The sequence below is a fragment of the Pantherophis guttatus genome, chromosome 5 (genome assembly GCF_059756535.1).
Source record: "Pantherophis guttatus breed Tessera chromosome 5, ASM5975653v1, whole genome shotgun sequence".
NCBI lineage: Eukaryota > Metazoa > Chordata > Lepidosauria > Squamata > Colubridae > Pantherophis > Pantherophis guttatus.
Genome location: NC_142067.1, coordinates 27,581,853 through 27,602,755, shown reverse-complemented (window position 1 = coordinate 27,602,755; position 20,903 = coordinate 27,581,853). Strand labels below are relative to the sequence as shown.

The window sequence follows — 20,903 nt, the reverse complement described above, 5'->3', positions numbered from 1 at the left end:
CACGCCATACCCACCAAGCCACGCCCACAGAACTGATAGTAAAAAAAAAATTGGATTTCACCACTGAAGCAAAGGCTATTCCTAACCTTACTTGGGACTGTTCCTACTTTTTATTCATATTAACCGGGTGTCTTTTCTACTTAACTACAGGGTCTTCTTCATTTATCATTGATGATAAAGTTATAGCACCTGAGGCAAGATCCTGGAAGATCCAAAAAAAGAAATGTCTTCCCTTGAACCAACGTTCTCTTCTCCAAAATGACTTAGTGGACACCATGCTTCAAGGGACCTCTTAAAGCAACCATGTCTTTTGCTTCAAATTTTCCAACTGAATGGCTTCATAGAGAATACACCCAGAGCATCAATGCTTGAGTGCCAGAGTCTGTTTTGTATCACTTTATAACCCAAGTACGTGCTAATTCTGGTATCCCAAGAACTATTAAATGCACTGGTGCATTGCTTGATCATTTCCATTTGGCTCCTCTTTCAATAAAAATGACTGAACAAACAAAGCTTAGTGGATGCTTTCTTTCTTTCTGTGTTATATTTTTATGCCATCCAATGTGAAAATTTGTTCTTGTAAGTTTAGGGTGCAAATCATGATACCCAATTTATTTGTCTCTTGCTGTATGGTAAGAAAGGGTTTGTTCTTAGCAAGCCACATATGGTGGTGAGAAATCAGATGTCCTAACTCTGGATTTTACTTTAGTATTTTTGAAATTGAACTAACAGCTCTTTATTGATAAGAGTTCTCCAACATCAAAACATTGGCCATAAATACATTAATGAATAAATGTACATTGCTTCTTGGGCTGTAATGCTTTTGCTTTCATAGACTGAGAACTTTTACTCAAAAGAAAAAAGTTTCAAACTTTAAAAAAAATGAGCGCAAGAATTGATAGCTATAGCAAAAGAAGTCAGACCTCAAACCATGAGCAGGATGCAAACGGGCAATGAAGACAATATACATTTAGGGCTTGCAACTTAGAAAACAATAATACTCTACCAATGGTGCATAAACTTAATTTGCCACCTCCTCTGTTTAATGTGTTCAATCTGCTTTAAGCTCTTGCAGCAAAAGACAAAATAAACTTAATACAGACACATACAAAGACATCTCAGGACTGGTAACACTCTGGGTTGGTTTTGTAAATGGAGCTATAGAAATAATATTTGACTTCCCTGAACCAATATATTACTAGTTAATTGAAAAAAAATTACACAGTCAAAAACAATAAGCAAAGGGCACTAAAAATATCTCTGGGCATTAGTAGCATTCAGTTCTTGATTGAACAAACAGGGTCAGACCTAGTTAGTATTGGGTGGGAGACAGTGGTGGATTGCCCCCAGTTCGCACCATTCTATAGAACCAGTAGTAAAACTGGCGGGAGGCTCCGCCCACTGACCCCGACATCATCAAAACGCTTCTGCGCATGTGCAGAAGAGAGCAGCCCCGCTGCGAAGTGGTAGTAAAGGTAAGTAGAATCCACCCCGGGTGGGAGATTACCAGAAAATAACTTCAGGTTAGTCTGGAAAGCCAAACAATAAAAAATTAAATTACATTTTAAAAATCCATCACCAAAGAATGCAAACCATTTCCATATTGTTACCAAACAAACTGTCTGAACATGTCCATGAAGTCACCAGAAGTTACTTGATTTGAGGGAGGCTTTTGCTTTTCTCACTCTATATGGACTCACCTGGTGGATGACATAAAGGCCATAATCCAGCTGCTGTCTCTGCAAGAATGGATGAAGATTCTCCAACAGGTACAGCAGATGCTTCTCTCGATTGCGGTGTGGAATCAATATAGCCACCCGTTGCTGAGCTGTGCAATCTTTTGGCCTATGGCGCCCTTTGGCTACCGAAGGATTCTCTTTTTGCAGTTCTTCCAGAGTGAGAGATGCTCTGAAAATGAGCTTGCTGGGGCCTCCTATGGGAAAAGGCAAGCCTGATGTTCACAACTCTCACTACAGTAAGACTTTAGAGCCCCTGGAAGTGACTGGGGATGATAGAACCACAGACTGTAAGGGGTGGGAAAGGGCTGGAGATCTTCTAGTCTGAAACTTTGCCCAATATTACTATCTGAAAAATGGCTGTCCAACCTCTGCTTAAAGTCCTCCTGCGAAGGAAAGGTCGTTTGTTGGTCAGTTCCTATGGTTACAGAATCCAATTTTCCAGTTTTTGAAATTCAGCTCCATTACAATAAATGCCACATAAACAATTGGCACTGCTGGTAAGCTACCCACAATTTTGCTGGGGACAGAATGGGGTAGGCAGTGATTGGCTTTACATTTTTGCTAGAACTTGACTTCTTTGGAGCACAGCCTGTTGAGCAAATCATAGCACCCTGGCTAATGGGTAGTAAGTAAGATGGTTTCCAAATCATAATTGCTGAATTTACTGTAATACATGTCATTGTCTAGGTTGATGAAGTGCACTAAATTTTAATGTTCTTCATGCAATATATTGCACAGTGCAGTCTTTTAAGAGCAAATGCCCTGCAATGGCTAAGGTACTCAAGTTAGATCAAGAAGAGGGGGTTTCATCTTCTCATTTGACCATAAAGCACATTGACTTTGAGCCATTTCCATTCAGTGAACTCACAGGGTTGTTTTTCAGAGGATAAATTAGGAAAGGTTTATGCACAGGGTTTTAGGATCTTTGAATAAAGATGAGCTATAAATGGAAACTAACCACAGGCTCCCCAATCAAGCAGAAGATGGACCAGGTACATTGCTCAGATACAGAATGTGTGTCAATTAAAACTCCAGCTGGCCAACAATGTTCTGGCAACAGTAACACATATGATGATCATCATTTTGCTCGGCTGCTGCAAAAATAGTTTATGTGAGTCAAGCAGCAAAAAAATATAGCAGCCAGACTACTGGAAGGATGAACAACACACGTGAAATGTGCAGGGTAACAGGCTAATGGGCTTTCTCTGTGGTACTGCCACATACTTTGATAAATGATTCCTGCAGGGGTGCATTTGGCCCTGTTCCTTCTTGCATTTCACTAGCTGTTTAAATATGAATTTTCCATCGGCTATAGGTGTCATTCACCTGCATTTTTATGGTTGAACTGTACTGTTTTTATTGTTGCTGTATTTTTGTCAATATATTTTGTGGTTCATTGCCCTGAATCTTTCAGGATAGAGGAAAGCTACAAGCATTTCTAAATAAATAAATAAATAGCTACAATATGATATCCCACCCCTATGTTCTTGGGGGTTTTGCTTCTTAATTCCTACTATTATACTTAAAATGGGGCATAAATTTCATTCCACACTAGCATTTTATAATTCAAATCCAAAAGAAAAAACTGCAAAAGCAACAGAATATGTGAAGTTTACAATTTTTTACTAAAGCGATATCCATACATTGCTAAATTAGAATAGTAGTTGCTTTTTAATATTTATTTATTTTTATTTTATTTATTTATTTGTTTCAATTTCTATACCGCCCTTCTCCAAATAGGACTCAGGGCGGTGAACAGCCAAAGTAAAAAACAGGACATATAAAATTTAAAAACAATTTAAAATAATTAGATATTTTGGCCGTAAATTAAAACAACCCAATTTAAAATCAATTTAAAATTTAACTCAAGCCAGCCCAGCTAGTTGAAATAAATAGGTGGAATGTCTATTTGGGAGCTAATAAATTCAAATAAATATTTTTTTTAAAAAAAATATTTAGATCATGGAGGAAATGTTGGAATTTCCTGACATTTTACTGGAAGTAACACAAATATTAAAAAGTCTTAACATTGCCTTGGGTCATGTTAATTATGGAATTTAAGATCCAACAATAGCAGCTTTGCTATATGACCCAAGTATTTAAATAATCCTTAAAAACAGACTTGGGTATTTTACAATCCATGAGCCAGACCTGGCCTATTGGCAGACCCGGTCTAACCAGTAGTATTTGTGGCTTTGGACACCTGGCATCAGTGGCTTGGGGGGAGGGGGGGCATCAGTGTAGCAGCAGGGATGGCCATGTTGGATGGGAAGGTGCCAGTGGGTAGTCATGGCCCTCCACAACACTCCCAGTTTTTCCTATGACCCCCTTCAGAAAATTAATTGCCCACTTCTGCTTAAGAGACTTTCTATCAGACACAGTAATATAATACCAGCAGACAGAAGATGATTAACCTGTTCAAAAGAACATTTTGGGATTTAGCATTTTCATTTTAAAAGACCCCTCCCATCTTGAGGGGTGAGATTAGCTCAAGGCCTTAATTCCCCCCCCCCTTTTTTTTTTCCAGAAAGAATAAAATGTGAATTGACTTACGCAGATAGGGAGACAAAGAAGGACAGGGGAGTATTGCTGTGGGTAGTTTCTTGATAAGCCTGGCCTTCCTCTTTGAATTCTCCATTTGTTCCTCCTTAATAGTAGTTGGCTTCCTGAAACTTTCAATCATCCCTTTTGCTGCTGGAGTTTCATGTAAAATATCCACCAGGTAAGTGGAAGTAGCCCAGCCTATCAATAAGACGCAGAGGGTAATGAGCATCAATAGCTTGAGTTTGTAGGAGAGGTGACAGCTAGCAGACCAAAAGCCCATGGCCCTTCATAGATTAGAAGCTTCTCTCTGGATACTTTTCTTGATGGAGTCCTACCACAGTGCAGGAAAGCAGGAAACTCAAATTACAGAAAGATGTTGTATGATGTTGCATTCTGACAAATTTCTTCTGGCTTTCGAACTCATAAGGTTCTAACTAAATAAGCAGTGGAAAATAAACTTCAAATGGAACAACCTGTACAGAATGAGACAGAAATAAAAAAATATGTTAACATGCAAATAGCTCTGAGGTCAGCCCCACACAAAATTAAGAGCAGAAATGGGTGCAAAATGTAATAACATCTTCTGCAATGAGGATACACCTCAGCTGTATGACAATTGCTAAGAATTCAGGGAAGTAAAGTTCACATATCCAAACGGCCTACAGAATGCAAAAGGTTGGTGAAATACCTGAACTACAAGAAAAGAATGTTCTTTCTTATTCTATAACACAGCAAATTCTAAATTTTCTTGGTTCACAGGTACAGTATAGCATTCCTGAATCACTCATAAAAGGTTACAATTTACAAAAAGATGGGGAAAAAAGCATGCAGACTCTAGCTTCATGCATCAATTTATCCTAAAAAATAGTAATAAATTTACTGCAAAATATTGAATAAAACTAATTGTTTTTGACGGTGTATGTGTTTAATTCTAACATTTTGGCTCTGATATTTATTGGCTCTATGTTTTGTCAACAACTCCTCCTTGTTTTTGCAACTGAGTCCAGTAGGAGAAGGGCGGTATAAAAATCTAATAAAATAAATAAATAAACAAACAAACAAACAAACAAACAAACAAACAAACAAACAAACAAACTTGAAACTTTATGGCCCAATTGCTTCTACAAGGAGCAGACAAACCCCTGTGGTTTGGAAACTTTAAATTTTCTTCCTACATCGAAGGACCAACTTTTTGAGATGCAATCTGTGATTTGAACAATTCTATATTTTATTTCTCTTTTGCTACTGAATGGTAAAATGCATGTGACTATCTAAAAAGGGGTTCTATATTCTCCTTTCCTTTTTTAAATAAAATCAATAATGAAGTGGCACTATACATTTCTTTTTCTTTTTTTTATGTGTCAGAAAAAAACTCAGCATACCAAAATCCCATATCTCAGTCACACCTGCATTAGCAGGGAGAAGGCCAGGTGAGATGTTTCCTCGAAGGCAAGTGGTACACTGAGAACTACCTCTCCCTATGGCAGGAAGTTCTTGAAGATAAGCGACAGAATTAAGGACTCTCCAACCATCCACTATGGCGGTATAAAATGAGATATGTAGACCCAGAGGACTTCTGGAAAATGAGTACTGAGTTCTCTAAACTTTTTCCCCCCCTATGCATTTAGCCCTGTTGTTCCAGAGTCTGATTTCAAATTAAAAAAATTCAAATGTTCCTATATTTTACAATAAAATGGTCTGTGAACTGCATGATCAGAAAATTCAGATTCATGGGCAATACAAAACAATATCTTCAGCTGAAAAACAGGTATTTTAAACTGATACACAAAGCAGAGATAGTTTCAAAATATTATTTACTGGGCTCCTGTTCAAAAACACCGGTTTTTAATTTCGAGCACCTTGGTTTATGGCCAACTCTTCAAATTACTGCCACTTGTATAATCATAGCCGCACTGCTATATTCTGCCAAACTGAAGCAAAAGAACTGTGAACCAAAGCTTCAATGTTTTCATCCTATTTCCTTAAAGCAATTTGTAAGCTTTAAAACAGCAAGTAACATCATTGCTTTCTACGTATAAAAGTGAGGTCTGGTTGATAGAATGTGATGCAGTACATATGAATCAGATTCCTGTTTTAATGTATATTTAAAAATAAAACTACATTAACCCATTCTAGATTTCCAAGATCTAAAAATTGGGATAGATTTGCAATGCAGGTAATCCTCACTTAATGACCATTTGTTCAGGGACCACTCAAAGCTATGACCATGCAGAACAAACGGTAGTTCAGGAAGGCCATGTGTGGTCAGCAGTTTCTTAATATAGGACCAGATGGGCACACCTCATCAGCAGCAAGAGGAAGAAGATAGCAGAAGTCAGCTAAGGGACAGCAGGGAATGATAAGAGCAGTGGGAGTGCAGTGGTCCAGGGTGGCCAAAAAGACAAAGAGATTGCAGAGGGTTGTGAGTGAGGGGAGTTGAAGTAGAGGCAACAAGTAGTGGGTAGGAGAAGTGTGAGATTCTGGCCTAATGACCACAATCAGGATTAGAAAACTAAGTGGTACAGTCATATGGTTTCACATCATAACTATTTAGCAATAGAAATCCCGGTTCCGGTTGGGGTTATTAAACATGGGCTACCAGTGGACATTATTCCAGGATGATCAGGTAACATAACTTTTGCTTCTTGTTTCGGTATCAATTAGTGATTCTTGCAGGTATGGCTCCATCCAGTACCAACAAGATAGTCAGAGAAGTGCAATACTGAAGGTGCAGAAATGACCTTATTAAAGCCACGTACAAAGAGTGAAAGGCTTGCAACTTCCAATTTCACAGCTGAGTCTCGGGAACAAGAAAGTATCAAGAAGGTGCAAAGCCAGAGGCACACGTACTTTAACTTTAATGACAAATAGATAGGAAAACTTTACACAGCTTTGAGGAATGCAGCTATGTATCTCAGCTAAGTAGAAAAAAAGGAAGTTACTTCAGAATTACTCTATGTGCAACCAAAAAAATATGGGAAAGCACAAGATTTAATTAATTACACTGACACGCAGCTTCTATTGAGGTCTAAGAAGTCAGAATTGTTGAGTTTTCAGGGTTTTCGCTCATGAACAGCATGCTCAGGTTGGTTTCTCAAACACTCATCAATTGTCCAAAGCTGCTGAATATGTAGTAACACACGTTCTAGTGACTGGCTAGACCATTTTTTTCCCAACTTACTGGCCTTTACATTTGTTGGGCTTCACTTCCTGCATTATGAATCAGTATGGTCAAGGCAATATTACTAAAAAAAAAAAATACCAAGTGGGGGAAAGCTATTCCAGTTTATATAATAAATATTTCTCAAAGATTAATAGGTAATTAACAAAAGTTGACAGGTAATTAAACGAATATACATTTTTCCCAGGGAAATGTAAAATGTGCAAAGTTCAAGATATAAACTACTGTTTATATCTGTTAAACTACTGAAGTTTGCAGATGATACAACAGTGATTGGTTTCATTAGAGACGACGATGAATCCGCATACAGATGGGAAGTTGAGCAACTAGCCTCGTGGTGTGACCGTAACAATCTGGAACTGAACATACTCAAAACCGTAGAAATTGGTGGTAGACTTTAGGAGAAACCCTCCCATACTACCACCTCTTACAATACTAGACAACATAGTATCAACAGTAGAGATCTTCAAATTTCTAGATTCTATCATAACTCAAGACCTAAAATGGACACCTAACATCAAAAACATCATCAAGCACAAGAAAGAATGTTATTTCTGCACCAGGGAGCTCACACTGCCCAAGGAGCTGCTGACCCAGTTCTACAGAGGAATTATTGAGTCTGTCATCTGCACTTCTATAACTGTCTGGTTTGGTTCTGCAGCCCAACAAGACAAACAAAGACTTCAGAGGATAATTAGAACAGCAGAAAAAACAATTACTACCAACCATTGAGGACCTGTATACTGCAGGAGTCAAAAATATTTCCTTGTGTCCTTGCATCCTGGACATAAATTGTTTCAACTCCTACCCTCAAAATGAAGCTATAGAGCACTGCACACCAGAACAACTAGACACAAGAACAGTTTTTTCCCGAACGCCATCACTCTGCTAAACAACTAATTCCCACAACACTTGTCAAACTATTTACTAAGTCTACATTACTACTATTAATCTTCTCATCGTTCCTATCACCCATCTCCTCCCACTTATGACTGCGTCTGTAACTTTGTTGCTTGTATCCTTACGATTTATATAGTTTCCTAGTATGATGATTGCTTATTTGTACTCTATGACTATCATTAAGCGTTATACCTTATGATTCTTGATGAATGTATCTTCTCTTTTTATGTACACTGAGAGTATATGCATCAAAGACAAATTCCTTGTGTGTCCAATCACACTTGGCCAATAAAGAATTCTATTCTATTCTATATAAGAACCTTAGATTTCATGGCACAACAGTGAGAAAACAGTACATCAGCTTTGAATATACCAGCTATAATGAAAATCTAAATAATCATTAATTTATGTTAAAGATTATTTAATTTAGTTTAATTGTTCATGACAATTAATTGTTCTTTCATTTCCTTGTGATTATCTTCCTGATTATGTGCAATGTGTAACTAAGAGTTTATCTTAGACTATAAATAACATTAATATAACTTAGGGAACTGAAATTTCGCAATCAAGTTAAATAAGCCTTAAAGTGAGAAAGCTGCAGAATACTGCTGGATCAGCATTAAGAGAAGTCAATTTCGCAATGCAAGTAATTAAGAAATTTCTCAGCATTCTGGCCATAATGTGTGTGTGTGTGTTTGTGCACGCGCTGAGAACCATAACAGAAAAAAGCAAGGATCTATATCGGCTTGATAAGATAAACCTGTCATTTGCTTCACTGACACTTAGTGGTCTATTCACACAGGACATGCTTTAGCATTTAAAACTCAGTAAATATTTTTTTTTTTAAGCAGGAGAGCTCTGGAGACATAAGCTAATATTAATTAATAAGATAAACTGTAAGAATTATTTTTTAGAATAGATATTCTCTGAAGTGGCCATTTATTTCTCAATATTCAATATTAAGACTATGCCATTAAATATAGGGAGTGATTTGGGCCTCACAGCCCTGACATTATCAATCTCATAAGTTAAGGCTTTCCTTGCTGCTGGGAATTTCTGAGATTCTACAGACATATCTTCCATATAAAAGTAATGCCTACTAATAAGGACGCGGTGGCTCAGTGACTAAGACGCTGAGCTTGTCGATCGAAAAGTCGGCAGTTCAGCAGTTCGAATCCCTAGTGCTGTGTAACAGGGTGAGTTCCTGTTACTTGTCCCAGCTTCTGCCAACCTAGCTGTTCGAAAGCACGTAAAAAATGCAAATAGCAAAATAGGGACCACCTTTGGTGGGAAGATAACAGCATTCCGTGCGCCTTTGGTGTTTAGTCACCAGCCACATGACTATGGAGACATCTTCAGATAGCGCTGGCTCTTCGGCTTTGAAACGGAGATGAGCACCATCCCCTAGAGTCAGGAACGAATAGCACAAATGTGCAAGGGGAACCTTTACCTTTACCTTACTAGTTTGGACAATATCACAAAACCATTTCCAAAGCTCTGATCCACAGTCAGAGACAATCTTGAAATGTGTTAACAATGTGGGTTAATACTAAACGTATCCAGGAGTGAACATTAAATTACCCGAAACATCTCTCATCCAGCTGAAAGTCAATGTTAGTAATTCCAACATCTACCTCTCTATTAAGAAACAAAGGAATTCATGAAAGGGTATGCAGGCAAAAGCAACTATCTCAGGTTTCCAAAAAGTTCCTGAATAATTCACCAGAGTTCTAGAGGAACGTTTTTTGGAAATATATTTTTTTAAAAAATAAGACTTCTGCAGCTGTGATGGTGTTATGTTTGGCAAACACCAATTTGTCAAAACTATTAAGTTTTATGGAACTGCATTCCAGAAAAACACGCAATGAAACTGGGAAATGGAAAAAGTTTCAAGTACATTATGGTTTCAAACTTCAGTGAAACTGTTCCAGGCACTTCAGAGTTCCAATACAGGTATTCCTCGACGTATCATCACAATTGAGTCCAATATTGCTGTTGCTAAGTGAGACATTTATTTAGTGAATTTTGTCCCATTTTACAGCCTTTCTTGCCATAGTTGCTAAATGAACATTGCAGTTATTAAGTTAGTAACATGTTTGTTAAGTGAATTTGGCTTTCCCACTGACTTTGCTTGTCAGAAGGTCACAAAAGGTGATCATATGACCCTGGGATACTGCAACCGTCACAAATACGAGTCAGGAGAATATTTGTAGCTCAAGGTTGAAATGAGGGGTCCTTGGTGCTCTCTGAGCTTGGTTGTTTTCTTGTAGACATTTCATTACCCAAACTAAGTAACATTATCAGTGCCAATAAGGACTGGGAATTGCTTGGGTCTTTTTGTTCCCCTTCTGTCTTATTTATTTATTTATTTATTGGTTCAATTTATATGCCGCCCTTCTCCAGAGACTCAGGGCGGCTTACAATGCATTAAGCAACAGCCTTCATATTTTTGTATATACCTGCTTAGTAGGGCTTTCGGCACCCCCTAAGCGGTGTTCTTTTTTATACAATGTCAGCTTATTGCCCCCACAATCCGGGTCCTCATTTTACCTACCTCGAAAGGATGGAAGGCTGAGTCAACCTTGATCCTGGTGAGATTTGAACTTGCAGTAATTGCAGGCAGCTGGTGCTATTTAACAGCACTTTAGTCTGCTGCGCCACCAAGGCTCTTGTTGATTGTCTGTTTTGCATAATCTATAGATATTGTTTATGTCTATGTGTCTATTGATGGCTAATTTGTCAAAGTGCCAGGCTTCTAGAAATTCCCTAGTATTTTTGGACTTGGCTTGGTCTAGGATGGTCACAGTTTCCCAATTGAAACTATTGGACTTATGGTTAAATCTGTCTATATGTTGTGAAATTAAAAAGTTTCCATCATATCTTCTGACTCTTGGTTGGTTTTCAGAGATGAGTTCTGCTAGTCTTCTGCCTGTTAGTCCTACATGGTGTTTGTTGCAGTCACTGTATGATGTAGATGAGTCCGGGGTATTTTCTTTTTCCTGGGGCTTCTGGATCTTTTTGTTTGCTTAGGATGTTTTGAAGATCTTTATGTAGTTGTAGTAGTATGTTGGTGGGAAGTGGTTTTTTTTTAGGTTTTTGTTTTGTTTTTTTTTTAGTTGTGCTCTATTGAGTAGGCAGGCACTTTTTGATAACATTGTGTGGCTATCCATTTTGTTGCATATGTTGAATGTTCCTCTGTTTCTTTTTTCTGTTTCCAGGGTTGCTACAATGAGTTTGTGCTCGTCTAAATGAAGTTTTTACTTAGCTTCTCTAATGGTTGGTTAGGTTATTGCTTTGATAGTGAAGCATTTGGTTGGTGCGAGTGGTTTTTCTGTACATGTGTGTTTCTAGTTTGCCATTGTGGTCTCTACTGATCAGGATGTCCAGGAAGGGTAGTGAGTTGTTTTCTTCTTCTCTGGTAAAGTGAATTCCTTTGAAAATGTGGTTGATAGTTCTACGAGTGTTCTCTAATTGGTCTTCTATTACGGTAAAGATGTCATCCACATATCTGACCCATATTTTCGGTTGTATTTTTGGAAGTGCTATGGCTTCTAGACTTGCATGATGACCTCCACTATAAGCCCTGAAAAGGGTGATTCCATAGGTGTACCTTTAATTTGTACATAAAATTGGAAGTATATGATTAGGCAGAGGTTTAGGAGATCCATAACCCTGGGTGTTTCTATCTTCGTGTATTTGGTTAAGTCAGATGTGCTCTGGAGCAATGTGGTCATAAATTCTTTGGCTACTTCCGGATCTATGGATGTGAACAGGGCTGTGACATCAAATGAGGCCATGATTTCATTCTCATCTATAGTCACATTTCTGACTATTTGAAGCCACTGTAGTGAAGTGTTGATGGAGTGTTTGCTTCCTCTCGTGGGGTGCCCAAGCTTTTTTTATTAAAAAAAAGTATGGGAGGATGAGTTGGCTGGATCTCATCCACCACTGTTCTTCTTTGGTAACTTGGCCTTTCTTACTGAAGTCACTGAGAGTTCTCTTTATTTGGTTGTCTAGCTTTTGTATTCTGTTAGTGTTTGTTGGGATGTAAGCTTCTTTGGCTTCTGGTATTCATTTTGCTTTTGTAAATACTATGCTCCATCTATAATAACCGTGGTTTGGCCTTTGTGGATAGGATCATGACGGTCTGGTCCTTTTTTAGATTTCTGATGGTTGAAATTGTGAATGATTTTGGTTATCCTGGGACATATTTCTGAGAACTCTTACTGGTAGATAGGAATATCCAGCTGGTTCACCCAGGGCAAGGAGATGGTGGGCTAGTTGGACATGCCATCTTTGAATTCAAGGGTGACAGCATTCTGCCCATATCTTCACTATTCTTAGCCCTTTCCTTTCTCTATTTCCCATAGCCATCTCTGTACCACTACCAGTTATATTATTGTCTTTTTTTCTTCTTGCCCTTGTGTGGAACATGCATATCTTATGCATATTTGAAGACATGCATGTACATTTTAGGACCAAACTAGCAAGTTTCCATCCAAAACAGTCTCTCCCACTCATGGAACAGTTATTGCAAAAAATCATTTGTTTAGTGACTGTTCAACGTTATAATGGCACTGAATTCAAGGGTGACAGTACTGTCTTATGATTTTTTTTCCACACCATTGCAGCACCCCTGTGGTCACATGATCAAAGTTTGGATGCTTGGCAACTGGCATCTATTTCTGACTGATCATCTGATTACCTTTTGTGACCTACTGAGAAGTAAAATCAATGAGGAAGTCAGATTATTATTATTATTATTTATTTAATTTGTATACCGCCCTTCTCCAACAGGACTCAGGGTGGTGAACAGCCACGGTAAAACACAACATATAAAATTTAAAAGCAGTTTAAAAGACATTAAATAATTTTGGCCATCAATTTAAAACAACCCAATTAAAATCAATTACAAATTAAAACCGCAAGGATGGGATCAAGCCAGCCCGGCTAGATGAAATAGATGTGTTTTCAGGGCCCGACGAAAAATCCGGAGGTCTGGTATCGTGCGTATCTCTGGGGGTAGATTGTTCCAGAGGGCAGGTGCCACCACAGAGAATGCTCTCCCCCTGGGGGTCGCCAGCCGACATTGTTTGGCCGACGGCACCCTAAGGAGGCCCTCTCTGTGAGAGCGAACTGGCCGGTGGGAGGCTATTGGCAGCAGAAGGCGGTCTCGTAGATACCCCTGCCCTAAGCCATGGTGCGCTTTAAAAGTGGTCACCAACACCTTGAAGCGCACCCGGAAGACCACAGGAAGCCAGTGCAGCTCACGCAGGAGAGGTGTCACATGGGAGCGCCCCATCGCTCCCATAATCCCCCGCGCGGCCGCATTCTGGACCAACTGGAGCTTCCGGGTGCACCCCCAGGGGAGCCCCATGTAGAGAGCATTGCAGTAGTCCAGGCAGGAATTCACTTAACAACCATGTTACTATCCTACCACCTGCAATCATTCACTAAACAACTGTGGCAAGAAAGGTCATAAACATCATAATTAGCTGTTATAAGTAAGTCATAAGTAAATACATTAATCACTTCAAACTAAAGGAAGTGTAATGTATGTCCTTAAGGAGCAAGTTGTTCTGTTAATATTAAACAGGTTAAAACATTACAGGCTCTATTAAGCATAGTTGTCTGAAAGGAACAGGTAAAGCAACTTCGCTGCGTCAAGCTTAATCACATTTTAAATATGTCAGAGAAGTGAGCTCAGTTGTACTAAAAATAAAGCAGAAATAGCTGGAAGTACAGAGAGATCCCATGAGGACAGAAAGGATCCTTTATGGCAGAATTTGCATATAAATATACTTCAGCTATATCTTTAAAAAAATAAAGATAGTGGAAAACATTCAGAGTGCAATTTTTTTTAAAAAAAGAAATGCTGCTCTCAAACAGCACATAATATTAAAACAGAACAATCTGTGCCTCAAACTGATCACATTATCTGTCCTGAAATTGAACGGTAAAAACTACTAGTAAATAAAACAGGAGCTGGATTTTCATCCCAACTTGCTATCTGTAAAATAAACCAATTAAGTTTTAGTTAGCTAAAAAACATATGCATATCTCTATCTGGGCAAAATTTACCTGAGCAGTTAAGTAATCATAGTTATTTGTATTCAATTTTTGTATAGACTTTTCCCTATCCTCCAATTCTTCCTATTTATCTGGCATGTTTCTATTTGGAAAGTATGATCAGATTGTGACACAGATTTAAAAAATACAGCCTAAGATTCTTTCTGTTATAAGGTTTGTTGACAGAGAAATTAAGAGTCAGATAGAGGTCTTATTTAATTGCATTTGTGCATAAATATTGCCATTCAGAAATTTAAATTCTCCTGATTAGATTGCTACTATCTGAAAGATTACTTCCCCTTCAGTAATTTCAACTAGCAGATTGCAACTTTTTCAAACCAAGAGTCCTTTCCAAAAAGAACAGCAGGCCAGAAGAGCCAATGAAAAGTAAAAATAAATATTGCTTTGTTGAATTTAAATATGTTTTTAAAATTAAACTCAGTATATTTAATATGACTTATTCTATACATATTTCATAATTTCTCCCTTTGATCATACTGCAAATTATTTGGCCAGAACTCAATAAGCGCTTCCACAGGATTTGGACTCCCGCTTAAGATATGTAATCATACCAGCTGTCCTCTCTTTCAACCTCTTAAGAGCATCATTTTTGCCTTGTATATTATATATGATAACCTTCCATCCTTTCTAAGGTAGGTGAAATGAGGACCCAGTTTGTGGGGGCAATAAGCTGACTTTGTATAAATATACAAAAGGATGAAGGCTATTGCTGAGCACATTGTAAGCCACCCTGAGTCTTCGGAGAAGGGCGGCATATAAATCAAATTTAAAAAAAAAAAAAAAAAAACCTCTCATAATGTTATTTGCAGATAATATAGCAGGCATATGGCTGGCATTTATTCATTCATTCATTCATTGCCTTTAAGTCAGATATGACTTATGGCAACTGCCTGGACCACTCCCTGTAATTTTCTTGGCAAGGATTTTTCTTAAGTGGTTTGCCATAATCTACTTCCTTCTGAGAGAGAATGGCTCCCAATGATCACCCATGCCTAAGACAGAATTAGAACTCACTGGCTGTCTTGGCATGTAATGTACAGAATAAAAGCAAAATGTTTTACACAAACATCTCAAAAGAATTTTGCCTTGCAATTTCGAACAAGAAGATGATTATAATTGGAGTAGCAATAAACCCAAACTTTCATTTTATATTCAACATATTAAGCCATTTTTACTCCACACAGTTAGTTGAAGCGCAACACACAATGTGAAGATGATGAAATATGCATTTCTGTCAAATGAATGTTTCTATTTTATATGCTACATGAACACAACATTAAAATAAAACTTGTAAGGTATCTTGGCAATTAAGCACGATCACCAATACTGTAATTATAAGCTGTTTCGGGAATTAAGTCCCATCATTTACCAGCTAAAGTCCCTTCATTTCATATGGCCCCTTGCAAGCTCCAGTATAGTTACTTGTTATGATCATGTTTCTAATATAGACTTAAGGGCTCCATACTACTCTGTGGCAGATGAACCCAACAAAACAGAAATGCTAATATAAATGCAAGTATGTCTTGTTACCCAAACACAGCTCACTTAACCTTCCACAACAGGTTCTTGCTGTTGATTCTAGAGCTCTAGAGCAGCTCAGTAAAACTTAAATAAATATTTAAAATATATGGTTATTATGTACATTTGGATTTAATTCAGCTGTGGCTTTAATGGATGTTCTCTCTCCCTAATTACTGTGGAAAATCAAAATGTTATTGTCATTACTTACCTGAAATTACTTACCTGAAATTTTACTTTCTTCCTTAGAAAAAGTACATTTCTACATATGCTTATTTTCTCTCCCTCTCTCTCTCATATACGTATGTATATATGTATATATGAACATATACATATATATTCATATTCAGTGTTAATTTTTTTCTGAGTTTTTATGATTCATCTATTTTTCATTTTAAAAGAGCCATAATCTTCCAAGTTATTTAATATTAACCAGCAGTTTGTCATCAACCATAAAAATAAACAGGAAGAAAAGATGAGCAGCATAATTTTTAGATTTCAAAAAGAAAATTAGAAAAAGAACTAAGCAGAATACTGAATTTTAAAAAGTAACAGCATTCCAATTTGTAGGACAGATAGAGAATTGTGTAACTGCAATTTACACAATTCTCTATCTGTCCTACAAATTGCAATGCTGTTACTTTTTATAGGATAGGATTGCAAATGACAGTTGTAAAAAATCTTGATGATCACTTATTGGCAGGAAAAAGTTGGGGATTGCATCTCTTTGCCATTACTTAACAGTTATTTTTGTAATACAGATCTAGTAACTCTATAAATGCAATTATTAAATGTATCTTTTTTTACCATGAACTTTCTGAAGTATCAATTATTGGGATTATGTTTAGTCCTACCGGAACTATATTTAATAAACACCTATCTAGACCTTTTATTACTGAAATAATAAAACAATTGAAAAAGGGGAGACATTACTGACAGTAAAATTTTGCAAATATTAAAAAGACTAATCTACTGAGAGCCAGTTTGGTGTAATGGATAAAAATATCCAGATATGAGTCATGTTGGCGCAGTGGTTAGTGTGCAGTACTGCAGGCTCCTTCTGCTGCCTGCCGGCTACCTGCAATTTGCCAGTTCAAATCTCACCAGGCTCAAGGTTGACTCAGCATTCCATCTTTCCAAGGTAAAATGAGGACCCAGATTGTTGGGGGCAAGAGGCTGACTCTGTAAACTGCTTAGAGAGGGCTGTAAAGCACTGTGAAGCGGTATATAAGTCTAAGTGCTATTGCTAGAAACAAGACGACTATTAATTCTAGTCCTACCTTGATCCACATTAGTTGGGCAACTTTGGCCCATTTCCCTCAGCCCTAGGAAGAAGTAACCACTTCTGAAAATGGTGTGAAGAAAACTGCACGGGTTTTCTAGGCTCTCACCTGAAATAGAGACCAACTTAAAGATAACCTCCATCCCCTTAAAAAAGAGATAGCTTTCTATCTTAAAATATCCAGCATGGCTTATAAATTTAAATATTTTTTTCCTATGATTCTAACATGATTGTGTTTAGGTACATTTAATTGCAGAAAGAATAAACCCAATACTATTAAAAAAGTCAAATAACAAGAGGCCACATTCACATACAATTGTACATGAGCATACACCCTGGTTGCTCTTCAAAAGCTAAAAAACCAAAAATGATTTAATAAGTGTAGATGTAACCATTTGTACTGTTCCAAATGTCACCAAAATACAATTCCTAGCAACCCTCTCAGAGTCCTAGTATAATGCTCCCTTTCCTACTAGGACTATACATCAAAATTATTGTTTACCAATCCTGGCTTATTAACAGGAGCAGCAAACTAAAATAATGATCTCAGAGAGCTTTAACTTGTCACATTGAAGGAAAGAGTCAAACAGGATCAAATGAGCTATAAATGATGCAACTGATGTGATTACTCATCATTTACTATATTCAAAACAGAAATGCATATTATCAGTAATCATATATGAACAGCCTGGTGAAATTGAAGAGATTCATGCACATTTCCCCCAATGTGAGTCTCTGTGGTGTGTTCATGTATTCCTCAAATGTATGGTATATATAAAAACTACTTTTCTTATACAGACTCCCAAGAATAAAACCAAACAGAATCGAGCATTTAACAAAGTCACCTGGGGTGATTTTTTAAAAAAAGTATCTCTCACTTCAGTCCCTAAATGCCTCATATCATAGAAAGTTCATCTTCTTTTTCTTTGAGCCATTTTAACTTCTGCAAAACTCCAGAAACATGCATTTTATTTTTTAAAAAAAACTTTAGAAACTTTTTTCTTACAACATATATATATTTATGACAAGAGAAAAAGTAGAAGAGTCTGTTCTGTGCAATATTAAAAGGATAACTCCTTACCCCCATTTTGTTTTATTGGGAACCAGTGTGATGCCCATTACAACACTAAATAGCTGACAACATATTCCTCTTAAATTGGGCATTTAAAAACTGGCACTTAATTATCTGGTAATAGCTCACAGAATGAGTTGCTGAAATGTAGTGGAAGTAGGGGGAGGTATTTCTTCCGTTTCATTTCATGGCTTTTGCCTGGCACTTGTCACACATCTTAACTGAAAACAACAAAGCTTTATACTCTAGTTCTGCGCTCTCAGAACCAAATCCCACCTCTCTCCGCGAATTCACTTCCAGATCGACGTGCATGAAAATTGATTTTCAATGCACTCATATTCAGGAGTAAGTACATCTGTTCAGTAGCCTTCCCACAAAGAAAAGCATGAAGGGGTAGCCTTGCCATACGACCTCATGCACGACTATTCCGACGTCCCTTTTAATTGAATCAGGTTTATTCCGGAGGAAAAAAAACGGATCAAGGGCTGCAGCTGTAGTCGATTCACATTATATTTTTCTAATGTCTACTATGTATATTTATCCACGTAGCATGGCTGTAATATTGCCATTTATCCTTATCTTATTTACTACCCCTCTTATTGGTATTAGTATGATGATTCTGTTGTTTTGCATGTACAGTGAGAGCTTCTGAACCGAAGACAAATTATTTGTGTGTCTAATCACATTTGGCCAAATAAAGTATTCTACTCTCTTCTATTCTATTCTGAGGATTCCTCTCCCAAGCAACATTCCTAACATCCCATTACAACACGATATTTCTTGAGAAGTCCACACGGGTCCGAGAGGAAACCGAGTTAAGTGTTAAGCAACCGAAACCAAGCATTTCTCCTCCTCCTCCTCCTCCTCCTCCCTTGCTTGCTCGGTACTCACGCTTACGCGTTGCTGGACCAAGCGCTCCTTCCCGTTCTATCGCCCCCTCCTAAGCCCCGGGTTGTCAGCCGAACGCCCCACCAACCACGGAGAGGAAGGCAGAACGGCCACTTTTAGCAACCATAGAGGTTCTTCCCTGCAAGTAGAGCGTCACGGTTCTTGGTCCCGCCGCTGTGGTTGCCTAGAAACGGGGCCTGGCAATAGATAATTCTCTCTCTCTCTCCAGCCCACCGCTTTCTGTTCGACGCGTCTCTTTCCCTCTTCGGTATCTCTCTCCCTAGGAGGTATTCCTCGCAGCATGGCATGAAAGCTACCTGTGCCTTTAATTAACATTAAGAAATGGTCATGACCTTCATTCGTGGGACACACGCTTTCCATGCTGTGTTCAGAGCCGCTCGTTTCGAAAGCCTCCGCCGTCCCGTTGCTTCTTGGCGTAAAATATAATCATAGGAAAGCGCCACCTGAGGCTGATGAGGCTCCCGTCAAAATTGACTGTAATTAAGAGTGAAACCGTCTTTAGAGTTCGGCAACTGAATATCGGGCGGTGCAGGAAGGGACTATTGCATATCTCAAATGGTTGTTTTGTCTTTCACTCAAGTCCCCAAACCGCCTCTCAGATTTAGGTTTAGTTTTCAATCGCAAAACCAAAAGACTGATCCGCCTTGTTTCCTCCATTTATATTGTATCCTTACTCCACTTGTATCCTTACGATTTATATTGACTGCTCCCTAATATGATCTGATTGCTTATTTGTACTCTATGATTATCATTAAGTGTTGTACCTTATGATTCTTGATGAACGTATCTTTTATGTACACTGAGAGCATATGCACCAAAGACAAATTCCTTGTGTGTCCAATCATACTTGGCCAATAAAAAAATATATTCTATTCTATTCTATTTTATTCTATTCTATTTCTTGCTCTGGATTTAAAAATTCTGGAGAATTTAAAAGCTCACAAATCTTATGGCTGCAATAACAGTTGGAAAGGGTCTTCGACCTGCTATTCAGTGAACAAATCATATTTATTTGTTGATTACGCTTGTATATAGCACCACAGCAGTAAGCTCTGGGTGGAGCACAACAGAAATAAAGATTAAAAACAGAAAACAATATAAAGCCCAATATTGCAATCCAGGGAGCTGATAACAAAATTTCTTTGCATACATTCCCCATTAGGCAGTTCTCTACCCTCTGAATGTATTCCATTGAAGAAAGCCTGCCACTTTTGCTGTCAAAGTCAAACTGTTCAGTTACAAAGTTTCTTGTTTCTTACATTCAAATAGAATTAGTCTCCCTGTAATGTAAATCCATTATTATGTGCCCTTTATTCTGAAATGACAGAGAAAAGAGAAAGGATATCTGTGCTGTGTCCTTTCAGGTTAAGAATGCTTATGTCAAGATGAGCATTCCCCATTCATTTATCCATCAGATTTATGTTCTTCTCCTTTATATTCTAATTAACCTTTTGTGCCAAGTCTGCCTGGCATGCTGCCTTCACTAGTTTTGAACAACGACGTTAACAATTTTGTTTTTTATCCTTTCTCTGAATTGTCTAGTTTTCTCCAAAACTTTTTAAAACTGCAGTGTCAGGAAGTGAATAGATTCCTTGAAGTGGGTTTTACAAAATAAAGGGGTCTACTGTTACTTCTTCTAAATTTGGAGACAATACTTTTGTTGATAGT

At 37.8% G+C, this 20,903-nt stretch overlaps 1 protein-coding gene across 3 annotated transcripts in view; it reads right to left on the bottom strand.

Annotated features, from left to right (window-relative positions):
* B4GALT4 (beta-1,4-galactosyltransferase 4) overlaps window positions 1-19,765 on the bottom strand; it is a 36,219-nt gene extending 16,454 nt beyond the window's left edge. Inside the window, exons 1-3 of one of the 3 annotated variants that reach the window (XR_015734402.1) lie at window positions 19,218-19,396; window positions 4,293-4,756; window positions 1,701-1,933 (exon numbers count right to left, since the gene is read on the bottom strand). Coding sequence is in view for 2 of the 3 variants with exons in the window: in XM_034411457.3 (XP_034267348.2) it covers window positions 1,701-1,933; window positions 4,293-4,563 (504 nt within the window). In the remaining variant the exon portion in view is untranslated. Of the gene's footprint in view, window positions 1-1,700; window positions 1,934-4,292; window positions 4,757-19,217; window positions 19,397-19,567 lie in introns of those variants that run through there. The other 2 variants (XM_034411457.3, XM_034411452.2) reach the window with 2 other exon arrangements.
* Window positions 19,766-20,903: the final 1,138 nt, after the last annotated feature.